At 41.1% G+C, this 20,822-nt stretch overlaps 1 protein-coding gene across 2 annotated transcripts in view; it reads left to right on the top strand.

Moving 5' to 3' along the window:
* Positions 1-1,930: 1,930 nt before the first annotated feature.
* LOC134395856 (monocarboxylate transporter 2-like) overlaps positions 1,931-20,822 on the top strand; it is a 42,972-nt gene continuing 24,080 nt past the window's right edge. Inside the window, exons 1-2 of one of the 2 annotated variants that reach the window (XM_063122051.1) lie at positions 1,931-1,997; positions 4,629-4,888. In XM_063122051.1, coding sequence (XP_062978121.1) covers positions 4,672-4,888 — 217 coding nt within the window. In that variant the 5' untranslated portion in view covers positions 1,931-1,997; positions 4,629-4,671. The remainder of the gene's footprint in view (positions 1,998-4,628; positions 4,889-20,822) is intronic. The other variant, XM_063122054.1, reaches the window with a different exon arrangement.

The following is a 20,822-nucleotide window of genomic DNA, read 5'->3' as shown; positions in this document are numbered from 1 at the left end:
GGAGTGAGTGAGGTTTAGTAGAGGCTTGTTTCAAGATAGTATTAGGAAAGTGGGATTATAGGGTTTGGAGGTGGTTAGTATTCCCTGGGAGGTTGAGGGAAGTAGATGTGCGTGGATAAAGTTGAATAACCTTAAAGTGTCATTTAAAATCTTTGGCTATATGAATAAACTTTGTTCTTATATTGTTTAGCAACCACATCTGCTCGGTCATTTGTGTTACTTCAGGTAAACAATACATATGCACACTCACACACAAAAGGTTTATAATTCCCTCATTCTTTTAGAAAATAAAGAATAAGGTGGTGGCAGCAAAAGAGAGGTTTGATAATAGACATCACTGAGGTTGGTGACGCCACATGGCCCATGTTTGCAATTTGCATTAGAAAAAAACTATTCACTCTATATGACATACACGGAGAAGAAAAACTGTACACCTCTTTTATATCAAAGCTACAGGATTGTGTGCTCCTTTGTATCAGGTTAACCTGTGAATAGGATTAGGATACAATCAAAGCATAATTAATTGGAAGTACATTCTATTGAAATAAATTGAACTTATTTCCAAGTAAATTTAGTATTGGGCCGCAAATATTCAGAACACTGCTGACATGTTCACTATGTTATTTCTCCTGACATCCAGATGGTCAACAGATGTGCAGTCTTATACTGTGCATATTTATTCAGAAGGAAGTCCCACTTCATTCAATGTGAAAAATTTCCAAGTGAATGCATACAACTGCAGGCTTTAAAAAGTATTCTGTTATGTTCTACTGTACCAGGAAGCTTAGAAATTGAGTTATGAGGTACAACAACTCATTGTCACAGGAACATGGCTGTCATAGGAACGTACCATAGCCCCTAGATAAGTACTTTAGGCTGTAATGCTAGGAGTAAATGTGATTGAACTCCATAGGACTTACTTCTGAAAGGACATTCCAATAGCCATGATATCACAGTGGATTGCATATTATGTAATTAATAGCACTTTAGAGTCTATTCAAAGAGGTTCACAAACATTATTTCAGTAATTGCTGCCTGCTACAGTGCTGTCAGGCCAGTAATATTATAATAGACTCGATGTGGGGCTTCCCTTAGGGCAGGTTTGAAAGCTGCAGCTAGTGCAGAATGCAGCAGCTGGGTTGCTGACTGGGTGCCTTATAACACACATATTATGCTTGTGCTAAAGGTTCTACACTTATTGCCAGTCTGCTACCAAGCTAGGTTTCAGGTGTTGGTATTAGCCCTATTCAACTGAGGACCAGGTTACCTCAAGGAACATCCGTCCCCCATCCCATCCCATCCCAATCTCCCAGGCCACTACAATCTTTAGAGGAGGTCCTATTGCCCGTTTTCTAAAGGTTGTGTGTGTAGTATGGCTTGAATGGAGGCGGTATTGTTCCATATCACATCATCCCCGGGTACACTGGAACAGCATATATAGCTTCTGCTCCTTGGCATCCAACTAAGGTGTAGTGTAGTCTAGTGGTTAGTGCTAGACCGAGACTCCACTTAGACATGCAGCTCACTGGGTGACTTTGAGTCAATCTGTCTCTCAGCCTAACCTACCTCACAATGTTGTTGTGAGAATAAATTGGAGAGGAGGAGGATCGCCCGGGGTGTGTGTGTGTGGAAATGGCGGTTTATGAACGTAATAATCCATCAGGCAGGGTGGGCAGCGTGCTGTAAAAGCGTACAAAGCAGCAGGCGCTGTATGCCCCAATCCCCATGTAAATACAGGGAGTAAATGCTGCGTCTGCGGGGCTCGTGGAATCCCGGCTGACGGGGCGAGCAAGCAAGGTAAAGACCTGGAGAGGAAAGCGCCCTTGCCTCTAGGCGAGGTGCCTCCTGCGTCACGTGCCAGGCCGAGCGTGGGGACTCCCCCGCCACATGCACACACGCCTCCCGTTGCTTAACGCCCTGGCCCCTCCCAGGCTCCCTACGCGCACACATCCCGCGGCGCCCCGAGTGCACACTGCCCGGGCCACTTGGAGCACAAGGTAAGAGCGCCTCTGCAGCAGCTACTGTGGTCGAGGGCGCGCTCGCGTGCTGCGCACACGTGTACAGTTTGAGGGGATGGGCGCGCGCGCTTACCATCTGCCAGCGTGTCCTCTCACTGCGTGCCTGTGTGCGCGCGCTATTTGTATCCTGCCAGAATATCCCGAAAAACTAGGGGGGAAAGACTTCTTAGGACGCAACCCTAATGCATGTTTACAAAGAAAAAAGTCCTACAACTGGCTGGCTGGGAATGCTTGGGAGTTGTAGGACTTCTTTTTCTCCTGTCTAAACATTCGTTGGAATCCCCCCCTAGGATCCCACCCCGCATTCTATGTACCACTTGTTGGTACGTACAGAGGTTGTAATCCTGCACACAGGCTGCTTAACCGCCCCCCCCCCCCCGTTTTATTGCCTGCCTGCAGATTTAAGAATCTCTAATCCTGAAACTTCAGCCATACCTTCAAGTTTGTTGACATGCTGTGACTTTTAGAGTGTTTAGCAGTCCTGCAGCGAGATAGTCTTTGACAGCAAATTGGACGTCCCGTGTCCTATATAGCAGGCACACATGATGTTAAGGGCAACCATCCCAATTACACAGAATCACCACTTTTGCACACACACCCCTGCCAAATCAGCACTGAAAAATCATGGGTTAGACCAGGTAAGGATAGTTTTTCCAATGTGGGTCAGGGTGATTTCTTGTGCAACTTGAAGTTCAGACAATGGGCAACAACTCACAGTATGATTGTATGGGTATTTTATCTGTGAAAGCTATACATTATATAATATAAATCTAAAATGTAGAGGAGGTCACACACATTGATTTTGTATATGCGCTATATGTGTAATTCACATGTAGACTTAAAGTGCAGAGTATTTTATGTAAGTTTACAGCGCAACCCTGTATGTATCTACTCTAAACGTAAGTCCCATTTAGTTCAATGGGGCTTACACCCAGTTAAGTGAGTACTGGATTGCAGCCCTCAGGTGCAGTATATTTGTGCATGTATCTGCATTTGTTGTGGGGAAGGGAGGTTTGTAATTTTCTGAGTACATGTGATTGTGTATTGGTCTTTCCAAATGATGGCAGCTCTGGGACTTATAAAATTCCTGTAACTTCATGGCTCTTTCCAATATTATCTTTTAGTTAAATGTATATAAAGTTCATAAATAAGATACATATTAATTGCCATGTTAGAAAACATACATCTGTTTTATTTATGGCAAGGCAGTTTTGTTTGTTTGAACATGACATGTAAACTTTGTAGTACAATGTGCATCATATCTGGTCCTTCTCTCATGACATTTGCATGAATGTATAGATGAGGGTATGAAAGAACAACAACAGTGGAAGCCGCCTTGGGAAAAACTGAACTGATTGTATCAGAGTTCTGCCTTACATCTTCACCTTAGTTAGTCACCTTTGTTCAAGAACAGTTGCCTAGAGACTCAGAACTGGTTTTAACACAACCTCTGTGTCTTAAGTAATAACCACCTCTGAAGTTAATTAAAGGGATTTCTATTCGTACCTGGCTGCTCATACAGAAAAAGCCAGCCAGCTATTAAGCTGCCAGCAGAAATCTAGAACTAAGCTTCTATGTAAAAGCATAATAGTTTATATAGGGTGCAAAAATGTGATCTGAATATACTCAAATCAACTAAGGCAGGGTCTACACTACTGCTTTAAAATGGTTTATAACAGTAATGACAACTGTTGGGGCCCAGGACACACTCCACGTACAGTTTTCAAACTGTTTTCAAAGTGCCATATTTTGCTGGGTGTAGATCTGGCCCAAATTTTGCCATTAGTGCAAGTGCAATGTGGATTGGTTTATTGTTTTATTTAAAAAAAATTATACCCTACTAACCACCGTTTTTGAGGTACATTATTCCATTCTTTTTCAAAAAAAGCCAACAACAATATAATGTAAAAACAAACACCAGTACAAAACTGTACAAAACATATTCAGAGAGATTTGATCCCTGTTTGGTCAAGTCTGTTTGGTCAAGTTTGGAGACTAATAATTGTACTCTGGGCCTGCTGAAGTTTCTGAACAGTCTTCATGGACAGCTCCACATATCACACGCTGCAGTAGTCTGTATATTGTGTTGCATTTTAAGGACATGTTCATATTGTAAGCTTCAGTGTGTAGATAAGAGTTAACATATTATAGAGCTCAGCGGTTTGTATCACCTCAGAGGAAGGTGGTTTATCACCATTATAAGGTTGTAACCACAATGCAATCTCAAATGTTTACATGAGATTTGAACAGTAATATTACCGTGAGAGTAGCACATTAATTCATAGAGAAACCATCCGTTTTCTTGAAGATAATGATATCAGATTATGGGAATTCTAAACATAGTGTGGAAAGAAATAATGGGGCAGTCCCAGCCCCTCAATACTTGGAACCAAGTTCCACAGAAATCAGCCAGACACACATTGGTGAGTAAATGTTTCTTAAGATAAGATTGCCTAAAGATCTATATTGCAGCAGCTGCTGGGTTTTAAAAATCATAATGGGGAGGTTGAGATGAATGAGAAAGGGAAGGAGCAAATGTGTGTAAGAATGTGGTATCAGCTGATGGGAATGTGATACCAGCTGATTATGGGTGTGCACTTTGTTTTTCAGGGTTTCCAGAAAAGTGCTTACAGGGACATTGTTTAGCCTTGACATGCCACCTTCAGCAGACACAGGCCTAGCCTATACCCCTCCAGATGGAGGATGGGGATGGGCAGTGGTTTTTGGAGCATTCATCTCCATTGGATTTTCATATGCTTTCCCCAAAGGCATAGCAATCTTCTACAAAGAAATCCAAGATTTCTTTGGCACATCATACAGTGAGATTGCATGGGTGTCTTCAATTATGTTGGCTGCTACATATGGTGGAGGTGAGTAAAACAGAATTATCTACTTGGTTTTGTTTTAGGAATGGAAGACACACATCTCCAAATTAAACTGGAATGATGTGATTGGAATTTTCAGGGCTTGCTTCAGAGTCCTACCCATTGAAAATAATGGGATTTAAAGTGAGGCCTTAGCTAGACCTATGGTTTATCCCAGGGTCGTTCCGGGGTCGTCCCTGCCTGCTCCCGGGATTTCCTGTGTGTTGTTTACATGAACAGGTATGACCCCAGGATGATCCTGGGATAAACCTTAGGTCTAGCTAAGGCCTTAGACTAACATTGGATATAACCCAATAAGGTTAGGATTGGGAGGTAAATATACTAGTTGTCAATCTGGGTCACTATTTATGTCAGTATATCTGTCTATTTTACACAACAAAATATTCAAATTTCTGAAAGCTATAATTAAATAATCAGATGGGATTCAAAATAGTCCAGATTTGTATTGCTGTAAGGGTAATACAGCTAAAAGAAGAGGAAAACTGAGTTGTATAGCCATATAAGACAATAAGAATAGAAGAGTAATTTTATATAGATGCAAAGGGAAGGATGTCCTCTTTGTCTCTGTGTTAAATATATAGATCAAGTTTTGTTTGGTCAACAACACCTAAGCATCAATGTTGTTTGGTCAACATCCAAGGTCCTCTTCCAGGTACATCTGAGGGAGGCTTGGAAGGAGGCAACAAGGGAGAGGTCCTTGGTAGTGCCCCCCCCCCAATTATGGAATGATCTCTGTGAAGAGGCCTGCCTGGTGCCACCATTGTTATTTTTTTGGCACCAGGTGACGACCTTTCTCTTCTCTCAGGCATTTGGTAGCCTATTATGAGTTTTCATTCAAGTCCTGGATTTGACTTATGGTTGATGGTTTAAAATTGTTTTAGATATATGTTGTCTGTGTATGTGCTGTCTGTGTTCTTATGTAAATGGATTTATACTTTGTATAATATATTTTAATAGTTTAAAATTATTGTAAACTGCCCAGAGAGTTGTGACTATGGGGCAGTATAGAAATGTTATAGTTATAATAGTTACAGTTATAATAATTTCCAGAAAAAACCACTGCAAATAATCAACAGTGTGTAGAGTTGACTATCTGCACAACCGTTGATTATTGTATCGGGCTCCATCGATAGTTTCACTTGCCTACAGAATCGCAAGGCAAGAATGTAACCTAAAATATGTTATGTATATCTTGGCTTGCTCATAAAATTAAGTTTGGTACATTAAATGTAAACATACATTAAATATTTTCATTTACTGTTTGGTACATTAAATTTATGCAGACAATAATTACAAATTTACTAAATGAGTTTACCTTTAAAAGTTTTTAAATGTAATGATAATTTTATGAGCAAAACAAGTTACACATAACATAACTTTAGGAGCAGAAAGCTTGTTTTATGTTCCTAAAGCAGCCCTTCCCAACCTGGTGCCCTCCAGGTGGTTTGGACCACAATGGCCAGCATTCCTGACCATTGGCTGTGCTGCCTGAGGCAGATGGGAACTGAAATCCAAAATATCTGGAGGGCACAAGGTTGGGGAAAACTGTCCTAAAGCAACAAAGTGACTTTAGATCTGTAAGGAACACTAAAAAAAGGTATTTCTTATTTTTCAATTCCCCCAAATTTCTGTTTCCTCCCCGAAAAACCCTGGAACCCCCCCCATTTTTTCCCATGGCTTCAAAAATTCTGGGAATTTTCCACCCACTTTTGCTTTGTCCCCATCCATTGCTGGCATGAGGTCCCCAGAAGGATAAGCATGAGAGAAATGTTTCCGACTCCTGGCTTATATAGACAGAGTGAGTTTTCATCAGATCACTGAATTAAGCTTTTGCCATACTGAATTTGCCGGTATGCCATTGGAAGACTGGGGCAGGATCTATACTACTGCTTTATAATGGTTTATAACAGTATTGACAACTGTTGGGGCCTATGACACATTCCATATACCGTTTTCAACCAGCTTTCAAAGTGTTATATCCTGTTTGGGGTAGATCTGGCCCCAGTCCATGAAACGCCTTGCAACTTGGCAGATGCGTGCTTGCTTCGGAGTTGCATCAAATTCAATCAACTTTCTTGCGTCCTTTTCCTTTCCCCCCTTTTTAAAAAAACTTTACTGTAACTCTCATTATTTCTGCCACCCTTTTGAACCCCTTAGTATCCAACAATAAAGAAACGACACAATGCATGCAGATACGTTCTTTTTCTTATAATTCTGTTATAGTAATAGAGTACCCCCAAACCACTGCAGTTTTATCTAAGCATTTTGATTGATTTAAGAGACCTTGGGAGAGCATCTGGGCCTTGGTTCAGACAAGGTTGTGGAGTTAATGTTTGATTAAAGAGATTGTTCCAACACTCTGCAGCAATTTGTGCTGAAAACAGAAATTCAGGATAATATAGTTATATAGACAGAGTGCTATTGCATATTGCATGTATGAAGCATATAAAGTGGGAATGGGTTATTTGTATTTCCCCTCTGGGCACATTGGCCCTGAACCATTGACAGGAATGTGCTTGAAAACAGGTTTTCTGATGCAGAAATACTGATGTAGCAAGAGTTCAAAGGCTGTTTGATTCTGGGGTGCCAGTGTTTCCATATATGCTCTTCTCCTTGTCAGAGAGGCATCTGTTAGAGGGGCAGAGGCAGGAAGATAATCCCTACACTCAGGCCGCTGTTAGCCTTCTCTTATTGTCTAGGGCTGATAATGTTTTAGACAGGAAGGAGCTGAGCAGGTCAGGGGGAATCTGCGTAGGCTTTGACTCGGCTCAGTTTCCTGGATTTGGATGATTATGTAGGTCAGAGTCCTCAGCCTTTCTGGGCCAGTGGGCACATTTTGAATTTTAAGGGAACATTATGGGTGCTCTCACAAAATGCCTACCTTGAGCAGGTAAAAAATGGTTGGTCACAAACATTCATTTTCCAAAAGGCAAATTGGTGAGACTAGAAGAGAAGCAACGTGCCCAAGAACCTAATTGCAAGGCAGAACTGGGTGTCTTGCCCCCAAACAGAAGACCAGTCTTTTGGACCCTAACAAAGATTTTGTTGGAGGGCTGCTCTTTACTTTTCAGCATGCCAGCCTCTCAATTAATTAAAAAAGCCCTTAATAAATAAAAGAGGAGGAACCTATGTGGGGGAAGGCGATTTTCAGATATCTGGCCTGAGATGTTCAGAGTTTATAAACAAGCAGTTACACATTGGACATGGCTCAGGGGCTAATTAGCCAATAACTGAGTCAGAAGATCTAGCTCAGTTTTGCCCACCTACACAGACCTAGTTTGCATGTAACAACAATTAATGTGGATTAACTGCATTGTTTAACCACTAAACACCAAGAGTGTCTAGATTCAGATGTCACACTAAGAACCTATGAACAGGGCAGTCCCACTCAACGCCAGCAACCCAAGGGTTAAATAGCCCATGAGATGTTGTGATGTGTGAACCAAGCCACTGACTGGCAATGGCTCTCCAGGTTTTCAGACATGGGCGTTCTCCATCCAAAATTTGCATAAATTGCTCAGAAATTTGCTCAAATTGCAGAACCTCACCCATCCCCAATTCATAGTTGTTCTTCAAAGACTAATGTACTGCTTTAGGTATGATAACCAAATATTGGCCATAAAACAAGAAAGGATCCAATCACAATTATTGGCCATTAAACTTTGGATCAGACACTTTGTTCTAAGTAAACGATAAATTACTGTTTGCTCTCCTTAGTTCTCCGAAACACTGATGAAATGTTGGACTCCTCCTGTTTTTCTTTTGGCTTTCTGCCATGTGCTTATTTTCAATATCATGTAATGTGACATATCTTAATTTCACATAATAAGAGATGAGAATGCATAAATATTGGTCAGTAAATTTCCATCTGCATTTAAAAGGGCATGCAAATCTGACGTACAATTCTTCAATAAGGTGTGCTTCTTTTGTGGAAAACTGATATGCTGCCTGATAATAATAGCTTTTATCTGCAGATAACTTAGACGTGCTTTTCTTCATCTCCTCATCATGGTCCTCATTACAGTAGCACTCAGCTTTTGCCCCCAGTGTTTACATGCCAGGGCATCAGGTCTGCCTTTTTTGTGAGTGTGAATGAGGCAGAAAAAATGTTTTTGCTTGAAGCTATTTTCATCTGCAGGTTTCCTGTCTTAAGGTGCAATCCTCTGCATGTTTACACAGACACATAGGATTATGCCGTTCTGCCCCACCCCCCGAACAGCCATTTGGAGATAGTCTTCAAAGTGGTTGTGATGGAGTGCAAACAGAAGTGCTTTCCACTCACACATGGAACACTTTGTCTCTAAACCATTCACTAATGTAATTAAAATAGTTAAACAATATCCTGTCTGTGATAATATACTTTCCTATATGAAATGTTTGAAATTAAATGTTTAAAGAATGTAGCTTAACTCAAACAAAACTTTAATCACATGAGTAGTTCCCTTGAAATCATGGGACTGATCACAAGTTATACATTAAATACAATTTTGCAGAAAAAGAGTGTGTTCATCAATATTCCCACTCTAGGGATTTTTCTTGAGCTTCTTTCCTTCCTCCCTTAAAAGTGATGTTCCTAGCCTACATGGGTTGGCTTCCAGTGTACGGGGAAAAACTTAAGGCTAAAATCCCAGGGTCCCCAATATTAAATACTCAGGCGCACCCTGAGTATAGCCTTAAGTATAGCCTTAAATAGCCTCAGTTTGGCTCAAGTGTTGTACGTGCAGATGCGCTTGAGGATTCGAGCTAGAATGTTTGCATTCACCAAGATTACACTTAGAACTTAAAACACCTACTCAAACTTTAACCTTTCACAAACCTTTCACCCAAGCAAAGCAAAATACTCACAAATCTTGTAGCTGTACACTCACAAATTCTGCATCACTCATACTGACTGCAAAGGGATCCTTTCTATGCAAAGGGGCTTCCATTTCTCCCAAGCAAAAGCAAGGAGTTACTGAAGCCTACATGCTAGGTTCAGAGCAACATCCTGGGCCTCATGTCTAAGGGAAAGGAAAGACATCTTCCTCCTCTGTGTTCAGACTTAACCCTTTTCAAAGACAAAAACCTCCTTCCTAATACATATTAATTCATTTAAAAATATCTAAGTTCATTGGTACACATTATCAATTTAGACCACCCTCTTCCCAGAATGTCTCATTCCTTCTGATATACTTGTTTATCCCTAAACTGGACATAACTTCTGTTTTTCATGTGGTCACCTGTCTAGTTTACTTCTCTTTTCTTCTAGATACAGGGATTTTCTAAACCACAACTCTACCTTTTCATCACCCTGGACCTTTCACCTAATTCCCTTAAAAGGAGTATATACAGTTGGTAAAAGTCACTTCTTATGATGAATGTCTTTGAGCAGTAACAAATCATATTTCATCAAGCCTTATCTACACCAGTGCATCTAACTTTTGATACAGTGTTTTATGTGTGTGTGCCTGCTTGCCTCTTTAATATGAAAGCATTACCCAATCACTTCGAAATCCCTGTAAACCCATTCTCTGTCCCCCAAAGCTTTCCCCCCTATTCTATGCTATAAAAACCCCTTATAACCCCACTCTTACACATATTCAGTAAAATTGCAAGTCAAGAAAAAAAATCCTTCACCAGACAGAGGACTCCTAGTAAAACCAATTAAAAGACATTGTGCACCTATTCCATCTTTTCCTCCTTAATGTATTTTCTTTGCTAAGTAAAAATAAATAAATGGAAGAAGTGGTAGGGAAATACGGAAGGGTTACAGATGGAAGACACCATTATCTGAAACATCTCCCCCAATAACAATCTGTGAATGAGGCAGAGTTATTGCACAATAAAAACCTTGTTTAGATGCACTGTTGGTCACAAAGAACAAGCTGAAAGCATGTGGCATTGTTAACTAAGTTTATGGGATGCTGGAGGAGATCTGGGTAGTTTCCCAAAAGTTAAAAGAGTGGAACCTCTGAAACCTGTTCCTTTTTATACTTATTCATGCCAGTCCTTATCCCTGTCCCAGTCTGTTTCAAGTCAGGTTGCCCATTCTCATGTAATGACAATGCATTGGTTTAAAAAACAATTGTTTGTTGTGCATGAACAGATGCATTGCTTGCAGCGTACCCACCTCTGTGAGATCTAGCTCCAGTTTGTGGGGAGGACCTATAGCCTCTGACACTGATTCTGAGTCAGACGGGGTTGCTGCAGAATCAGGCCCAGCCATGGCAAGCCAGACACCTGAGAACTAAGTTCTACTAGGCCTCCCACTGGCTTATGAGCCAGGAGAGGATGAGAATGATCGTACTGATATGGCCTGTCTTCCACAGCTGGGATACCGGACCTTGATGGAGGCCCCTGCTTCTTGACCAGGGACATCTTCCATGGGAACAAGGCAGCAGCAGAAGGTCTTTGCAGGAGAGGGAATTTCAAGTAGGGTGACCATATGAAAAAGAGGACAGGGCTTCTGTATCTTTAACAGTTATATTGAAAAGGAAATTTCAGCAGGTGTAATTTGTATAAATGGGGAACCTGGTGAAATTTCCTCTTCACCACCACAGTTAAAGCTGCAGGTGCCCTGCCCTCTTTTAAATCTGGTCACTCTATTATAGCTCCTGCACTTTAACTGTGGTGATGAAGAGGGAATTTCACCAGGTTCCCCATATATACAAATGACACCTGCTGAAATTCCCTTTTCTATGCAACTGTTAAAGATACAGGAACCCAGTCCTCCTTTTCATATGGTCACCCTAATTTCAGGGGTGTCTCTCTTAGTGTGTCATCAGCTAACGAGAGAGATTCAGAGGTGTCCTGTGAGGCTCAGAAACTGCCTCATAGCCAGATTTTGCTGCCTGGATCAAATGTCCAATACTGATCATTAGTGGCCATTCCCCTTTATTTAAACCAGAGCATCTAGCAGAAGACTTTACTGTACCCAACAGTTTGATAACCTGGAAAGCTTCCCTGCTTTCACTAGAACACCCTGAACTTTATTTGGATTTTTTCTGTGTGCTAAACCCAGGAATGTTTAGGTCTTTTGCTGTGATGCTCATGAACTGATTCTGTTCAAGGTCTTATATTCTGATCTGTTAACTTTGGATCTTTATTGGGACTGTAAAGGCTTATAGCTAAGTACTGAATTACTGCAATAAAAGGTTTTACTGTAACTTGTTCCTCGCCTCTGGGAAGTCAGGTTCTTACAATGTCTTCTCATTTTACCCCACAACTAACGATTAGCTCCTTTGTAGGTTGTAGAGCATGACATGTGAACTCAAGATTTCTGGGTTGTTTAGGGGCTAAACAACCAAGCGGTTAACTCAATAACAAACCATGGGTTAACAAGCCATGAGTTAACTGCTGGGTTCACACATCACACTCCACAAACTATGAAGGAACCAATTGTGGGTTGTGCAGTAAAAGTGGAAGAGGTAGGTGTGCTGCAGGCAGTGTGCCCCTCATACACAGCAACCTATTGGTTTTAAAACTGATGGGTGTCATTACATGCAAACCAGGTGTATAGGGAGAAGACATATAGGATTAAATCCAATGCCATGGTAGTGGACATCCACTACTGTGATGGGACTTTCTCCCTCCCTCTCTCTTCCACCACTGCAGCCCTTTGTGCTATCCAGAAATCTGTGCTGGAGGGTTTCCAAGCCCTCCAGGGCAGATCTTGTGGGCACCTGGGGAGCTGCAGATGAGAGGGGAAATCACCTTCTCCTGATTCCTTTGACGGAACTGCTTGTGTTACCAAGTTGACAACACTGGTTAAAGAGGAATTCTTAGCAGTTTTTCCACAGTCACAAAAAATCTTCTGCAGGCTTATTACAGCTCCCGCTTAGTAACGTGTCTTGTAACATGTAGTTCTGCCCCAAGGAAAGCACATTTTGGAATTGTGGAAAGAGGGGCATAGAAATCAAACAATGTTTTTAAATAAGTTGGTATCGTCATTAGAAAGTCTTAGAAAACAAACAACGCAGTATTGGGGGGGGGGCACACACACATACCCCAATCTAAGTCAGGGAGATATATATGTATAGCTAATAGATATATGTATGTTGCTCTCCTCATTAAACCTGATGGATGGTGCATTTGATGATAGTTTAATATGCACCTCATCCAAGACCACTAGTTGCATGCCACAAAAGACATCTAAAGCTGCAATCTTAAAATATTATTTGCCCATAAAGAGTGAACATTCAAAACTTTTTAAAAATCTTTTTAAAATAGTTATTATCAAATAAAGATCTTTAGAAGAAGAAACACAGTACTAGGTGGCTATGGTTACAGTTAGTCCTATTTCTGAATTGTTTTTTACAATAACCCTTGAGAAGATAAGTTGATCAGACTTTCCTTCTAAACAGATTTGCAGAGCTTCCCTGTATGAGTTTGATCCTTTGAATCTAGGGATCTTTATTAATGTCATTATTATTTATCCTGTGAAATTGTATGGAAAAGCTAGAAAACATATTTTGTAACTTTTTTTGTCAGTTTTTGAAGCAAGCAGGCTTTGTTCTGGAGCTTGAAATCTCTCAACTGCAGAACATCTGCTCAAATAGTGAGCTGAAGGGTCATTGCACTGCATCTAAGAAGCTGAAAGTTGACAATTGACCTTGAACATTTTCATCCAAAACTTTATAGCTATGTTTTATTATTCAGCTACTACTATAAATTACAGTGGCAGGTACAGAAAGCCCATTCTAACTGGGGCATAAATAAAGCATTAAAAATAATGCATCTCATTCTTCAGCCCATCAAAAGAAGGGCCTAAGGATCCAGCTTAGCATTTAAGGATTTGTTCCAAGTCCCACTGATGTTAAAGGTGAACCAATTAATGCTTGCAAATCAAAATATGAGTATTCATTTTATTTAATGAATACTTAATTTTGTTTTTTCTCAGGTTATTGAAAATTCTTCTGCTATACTAGTAACATTTGACACGTGTACTTCAGCTAGTTTCATTTAAAACGAATAATGTATATTTATTTGTATTTGAAAATGTTTTTTATTTTAAATTCCCAAAACATTAAGTGCTCAATTGAAAGTGAAGCACTTTAATGTTCCATTGATTTCATTGGGGAATTCTCCTAGTGCAATCAATGGGGCTTAAAAGTGCTTAACTTTTGTTGGATTGGAGTCTTAATAAAATAATAATAATAATAATAATAATAATAATAATAATAATAATAATAATGATGTATTTGGGCTTATAGATTTCTTCCTTGGATTGCCTTTGCTATTGTGTGCAGATCAATGCTTTGATTTGCAACTGGAGTCTCTAGAATATTTACTAAGCACCAGAGGTCTAGGTAAAATTCTTTTTCCTATTTTTAAATAGCACTATTCTGATTAACAATAATAATAGTGCTACCAATTCAGATGAAATATCCTCATGTTCTTACACTGCGTCACAAAGCTTCATCATTTTGTCTTTCACTATGGCAATCAAGGTCATTGGACGGGAATAACAGAGCTGTGATAGACTTAGTAAAAAAAAGATTAATATGAACTAGCTGTGGAGAGGAAGGCTGTTTAGGATTAACTCTTTGCAATCATACTGGCAGGTGGTGAAATACATTGCACTCCATCCCAACATGACAGGGATGTGATTATTGCAGCTATCATGTGAAACTTTTATCACAATTGGCAATCATAGACAGAAGGTTTTTTAATCACATAGAAGTGGTACAATGGTGTTTGTATGTCATATGGAAACCTGGGATTAAGACGGAGAAACACATCATCGCTCCTTTCCTGTAAACCTTGTTCCCTTCCCATGTAGAAATGAGTTCCACATTTCATCTTTTGGTTTATAAATCTCACTCTACCTAGAGAGGATTGGAAATTCTAGATTTCTGTATATCTTAACATTTTGCTAAATAACTGCAATACTGACAATTCCCCTCCCTTCTTTCTTTAAGACGTTCACCTGAAAGAAACTGAAATTTTGTATGCTGATGAGGAAGAAGCACCTGGGCAGATCTGACCCAAGCTAGCATGCCACTCTGAAAGGAGTCTGGCGCTGTTGTATTTTTTCCCTTCTTCCCATCCCACAGTTTTACACCTTCCCTTACCCCTTCACTCCCTTTAGGTAGGATGACCATATGGAAAGGAGGACAGGGCTCCTGCATCTTTAATAGTTGCATTGGAAAGGTAATTTCAGCAGGTGTCATTGTTATGCATGCAGCAACTGGTGAAATTCCCTCTTCACCACAATAGTTAAACCTGTAGGAGCCCTGCCCTCTTATCTGGCTACTCTAGTATAGCTCCTGCAGCTTTAACAGTTGTGATGAAGAGGGAATTTCACTAGGTGCTGCATGCATACAAATGACACCTGCTGAAATTCCCTTTTCTATTCAACTGTGAAAGAGACAGGAGCCTTGTCCTCCTTTCCATATGGTCACCCTACTTTAGGTTTGGTAACCCTTTCTTCTCCCTCCTTCCTTGTCCCCCATGAGCTGCTCAGGGACTGGATCAAAGAACTGTCTCCCAGCTAGGGCCAGCGCTGACACCCCCTGGTGTGCCAAGTGTTACTGGATTCAGTGAAGGCCCTGGTTTCCTGAAACAAATGCTACTAATGAAGGGACACAGCCTGACAGAAACAGGCTGGGTGTGGACAACCTTTAGCAGTAGGGGCGATACTTAAAATAAGTGTGTAAGGATGCAGAAGCCTAACTGATCTCATGGACCTGCTGTAGGAGGTTGCATTTGCCAGACCACAGCTTTGTGGTCGGGCATATGTTTTGCATGCAGAGAGGTCACCTCCAGTTAAAAGGTGACTGAAGTGGCTCTTGCGGGACGGAGGGTTGGTCTACCTTCTCCAGCGTCAGCGGGCTGCCGCCGCCCCCCCCGGAAGGCCCAGGCAACCCCCCCACTTCACTTACCTTCTGCGTGATGGGGAAAACCTGCTTGAGAATGGAGAACCACTGCCAGTTAGGAATAGATAACTCTGGCCTATTCCAGAGGATAGTAGCTCTGATGTCAGTGGGGCAATGAATCTGCTCTGGATTTCAGTCAGAACCTGAAGCTCCTTGGATAGCATCTTTAGAGTTCTGACAGGCCCTGACTGAAACCCGGAGTGGATTCACAACCCCACTGACATCGGAGCCACCAGCCTACACTGTTCTCTGTGTTCCAGACATGTAGCCTGGAAATTAAAAGACAAGTTCATATTTTCAGTTGATAAGAGCCCTGGCTGTTCCTCTGTTTTAATTGGTTCCCCTCTTTTATATTAAATGGTAAAAACAACAGACTGGTATTTCCATTATAAGTTAAAGAGCTGCTAATCACCAAATACACAGTTTCAGAGAAATTAGCATCTCAAAACTGGCGATTGTTAATTCCTATATAAGGTCCACACGTAACATTTCCTTTCACATTTTCAGAAGACCCCCCCTCACTTTTATTCCAACCACAGTTATTAGTAATTCTATGTCAGTGATGGTAAGATGTAGTACCTCATTAACTTGTCAGTGCTAGTGTCATATATGTTATATGCTGCTCATTCATCTAAAAACTAGATTTGCTAATTAGTAACAATAATTACAGTGCCTTAAATAGGACATAAATGGTATGCAAGTGATCTGCAGGCTTTCTTGATCATGGAATCATGTTCTGGACCTTCTGATAAATAGTGATGTGGCTAACACATACACACCTAAAACAGCCAATGGGTTCTGGGTGGCTTGTCAAGCACTCCAACGACCCACCCTCACCAAATTCGCTACGCTGTACCCCCGTCACAGCTTGAATATTCAAAATGGCAGCAGAACCAGCATGATAGCAGAGCCAGCGCTAATTAGTCTATCATCCTAATCCACCTGAAAAGCTTGTTGTGAAGGCACAGCACTGTTCTGAGCTGCTCTGAGGAAAGAAGGGATATAAAATGTGTGATTAAAATATCACACCGTAAGAAGAGATAAGTGGGTGCCAATTGCAATTGTACAGGGTTAAGGTCATGCCAGTTCCACTCCATTAAAGAAGATAACTTTATTTGGTAGTAGATTAGAAAGCCATTGAATATAAATTGCATAGCATATTACATATCATATCAACATCCTTTGATTAGATGCAGGATTAAAGGCCCCAGTGGATTTTCCCTTAACATCTGTTAGCTTGGAAAAAAGGAGGGTAAAGGAAGATATGATAGAGGTGTACAAAATTATGCAGGGTGTGGAGAATGTGGGTAGGGAGACCTCCCTCTCCCGTAATACTAGAACCCGGGGTCATCCCATGAAGCTGATGGGTGGGAGATTTAGGACAAATAAAAGGAAGTACTTCTTCACACAGTACATAGTTCAACTATGGAATTCACTACCACAAGATGTAGTGATGGCCACCCATTTGGATGGCTTTAAAAAGGGGTTAGATAAATTCCTGGAGGAGCAGGCAATCAGTGGCTACTAGTTCTGATGGCAATGTGATACTGGTCCTCAATCCAGTATCAGAGGCAGTAAGCCTATGTTCCCCAGTTGCTGGGGAACGTGGGCCTGAGGGTGCTGTTGCACTTGTGTCCTGCTTGTGAGTTCCTGCTTGACAGCTGGTTGCCCACTGTATGAACAGAATGCTGGACTAGGTGGACCCTTGTCTGATCCAACAACTTATGTCCTTATTTTTAAAGGGGAAAGACAAAAGTCATGAGGGATAATGTTAATAGTGATATGATTTGTATAAGGAGGAGGGGATAATTACCTAAAACACTGGAATATCAAAAAGAGATTAATAGACATCAAAATCTAGATGCCATAAGAAAGGAATGTCGGCTAAAATTGGAAAAAGGGAGACCAAGCTCTGCAGGACTATAGAAGAACCCCACCTCCCATCTTACTCTTTCCACCATCACCAGGCTAATAAAGCCACCATTACAGGGTGAAACATATATGCAGATAAGATAGTTGCTCTCTTGTTCGTTGCTTATCAACTTCCTTTGGCAAAAAGTCAATATGACCTTTAACTCAGGCTCCTCCATGCTTAACATCACCTTTCCGTAGATAATTTTATGATTTCACCTTACAACATCATGAGAGTGACCTCCCAACTCACCAGTTAATCCTGTTAGTTTAGCACATACATCAATCAATCAATCCTTTATTTACAGTCAATAGACCAGAAAAAGAAAGGTACAGTTATTTCAAGCAAAAGGTCATAGCACATATATCTTTAGATTACGGTATTGAACAAACTTTATTAAGTAAAAAAAGGAATATTTGTTCCAATTCTGTAAAGTCCTATTCATGTGTGATTAAAAGTGGTGAATCTCACTACATGAGCAGTAACAGGGCTGTGTGGGTAGCCCCCCCCCATATTACATCATAATGAAGTTCCTCCCATAGGCATTTGTGCATACAGCGCAAATGCCTGCAATGAAGAGGCCCTTTACGCAAACAGCTGTATACATGTAGGCTTCCATGCGATTTGGAGGAGCCAGACAACTCAGTGCAATCCGGTTCCTGTTTGCATGTGAATCTATTCACTGTTAATCATGCCTAAATAGGGCTAAAATTGCTGCTGCTTCTTTTTTAAAAAACCCCCAATTTAAACTTTTTTTATTGTGAATATCAACACAGAGAACAGAAAATACATCATGAAAACAAAACACACACACTATACATTGTGTATATAGAATTATAATTTCCATCATATGTACCGTTCCCCCCCCCCAAAAAGGAGAGAGTTATACAAAGGTTTCAAGAAAAGCAGACCAGATATCCATATATTTATCCATTTGCAAGTTGCGTCTATATAACACTTGTTCAAAAGTTGATAAAGTTATTAGGTCCTCGATCCATTGTATTATGGGAGGTGTGAATTTGTCCTTCCAATGTGATAATATAAGTCTTTTGGCTGTCATAAGGGCTCTGAAGATCCATCTGCACTGACCGTGTGTTAACTTCTGAGAAGCTGGTAGGTAATTTAGGAGTAGATGCACATTATTCCATATTACAGATTGTTTGAGTTCAAAGTTCAGCTCCTCCCAAAAGGGGGTAACTACTGGGCATTTCCAGAACATATGAGTTAAAGAAGCATCTCCAACAATTACGCAAGTTAGACAAACCCTTATTGAAAAGGCGTTGTGGAGTCCAATAGACCCGAAACATTTTTTTTTTGCTGAATAAGACATAACTTGAGATTCATAGAAGCTTCAGATTCAGATGCTAGAGCAACCGTCCATTGATTAGGCAAGATAGGGCATTCCAATTCTTTATTCCAATCTAGTCTTAAACTATGGGTATCATATTTATTTGCTGCTATTAAATACTTATATCTATGGGTTGTGGATCTACGTGTCAGTTAAGCTGTTAAAATTGCTTGAACGTCACTGGCAAGTAAATGTTGAAGATGAGGAATCCTAAAATTTTGAAAGAAGTGATGCTATGTTTCCCCTGTGAGTTGCAAATCTCTCTGTGTTGACTACTTTAAATGGAGTCTCTCCTCTCCTCTTTGCGCCAGAGTTCTATGCAGTTATGCCAAAGAATGTCAAAAACAGAACCACCAAAGGACTTCATTTTGACTCAGGGGAAGTGGATAAGGTTCATTGAATGCCAGATTAATGGCATTTCTCTCTCTGCACATTTTTAAACACAATATGTTAAAAGCGGGAATCTTGCCCCTCTTCAAGCTGTCACAATTTCTAGCGCAGTAACTCCAAACTGTGCTGTGGCTCTGATGTGTTGCCAATGCAGATGGTGAAGTTCAGATGCAAGCCAGATATACCTTGCTATACAGAAATAAACAGGGCAAGTATCTGTTCCAATGTTGTTTATACAATATTTCCAAATCTTCAGATGGATTGCTCTCCAGCATTTGTCATTATGACAGATGATTCACATGCATGATAACATCATAGAGTTGGGAGTGAGTGAAAGTCAAACTAGTCCTCTAGTTTCTTTGCAGATTAACTTGCGCAATCCAGACTATACTATGCCACAAGTCACTGCAAGGGAAAGGTGGTAGCTCAGCAGTAGAGCATAGGCTTTGCATGCAGAAGGTCTCTAGTTCAGCAAATAGGGCCTCAGCTAGCAGGGTTGGAGAACTGTTGTCATTCAGATTAGATAGTACTAGGCTAGCTTAATAAATTCATCTGTTGCAGAGTGGGTCCATCCAGAAAAGGGCTCCCTGAATAACCAGGTTGAGATGACTCACACAGATGAGCAAAGCCATGTACTTCAAGGGAAAGCAATCTGACCTGAGGCAAGATTTCTTTCCATCCAAGGGAGACAGGAGCAGGCAGAGAGATCATCAGAGCCTGCTCCAGTTAGACACCGCCCCCCCCCCAGGGCTAACAGTCATCTTGACCCTGTGGGGAAGCAGCAGCGAGGGAGACAAGAGCAGGCAGAGGGACCATCAGGGCCTGCTCCAGTTGGAACCCCCCTCTCCAAGGTTAATTGACATCATGACATTCTGTGGGGAAGAAGAAAGAGCTGTTGGTCTGCCCCTCCATTGAGAGATGAGATGGGGGGGGGCAGGGCCTTCCCATCAGCCCTGCTGAAGAGTCTCCTTACTCTCCTTACTCTCTTTTCCCCCCCTCTTCCCTCCCCATCCCCTTTTCCTTGGGTGTCATGCCTTTTTTAGAATGTAAGCCTGAGGGCTGGGACTGTCTTCATTACTGATTGATTGGAAGCCACTCTGGGAGCCTTTTTGGCTGAGGTGTGGGATAAAAATACGATAAATAAATAATAAATATAGCTCAGTCCAAGCCATTCACTAAGGTCCAAGTCATATGAAAGCCCTGCAGCCTGGCCTGCTACCACTGTGCTATGGATGCTCATAGCCACTTCTGTCCATGTGGGTGTCAGGTATAGGTACAAGGCCAGCCTTGTACCTAGTGGGTAGATTTCAAGGCTCCGAGTGTTTGCCTTAAGGATTGTTTCAGAAAAAAGAGCCTAAAGCTTTCTAATAGGGGTGTGCATGGACCCCCCACTCCGCCCCGCGGGCTGATCCG

The sequence above is a fragment of the Elgaria multicarinata genome, chromosome 3, assembly GCF_023053635.1.
Source record: "Elgaria multicarinata webbii isolate HBS135686 ecotype San Diego chromosome 3, rElgMul1.1.pri, whole genome shotgun sequence".
Classification (NCBI taxonomy): Eukaryota; Metazoa; Chordata; class Lepidosauria; order Squamata; family Anguidae; genus Elgaria; species Elgaria multicarinata.
The sequence above is the reverse complement of the archived record's forward strand: the minus strand, read 5'-3'. Positions and strand labels throughout refer to the sequence as shown.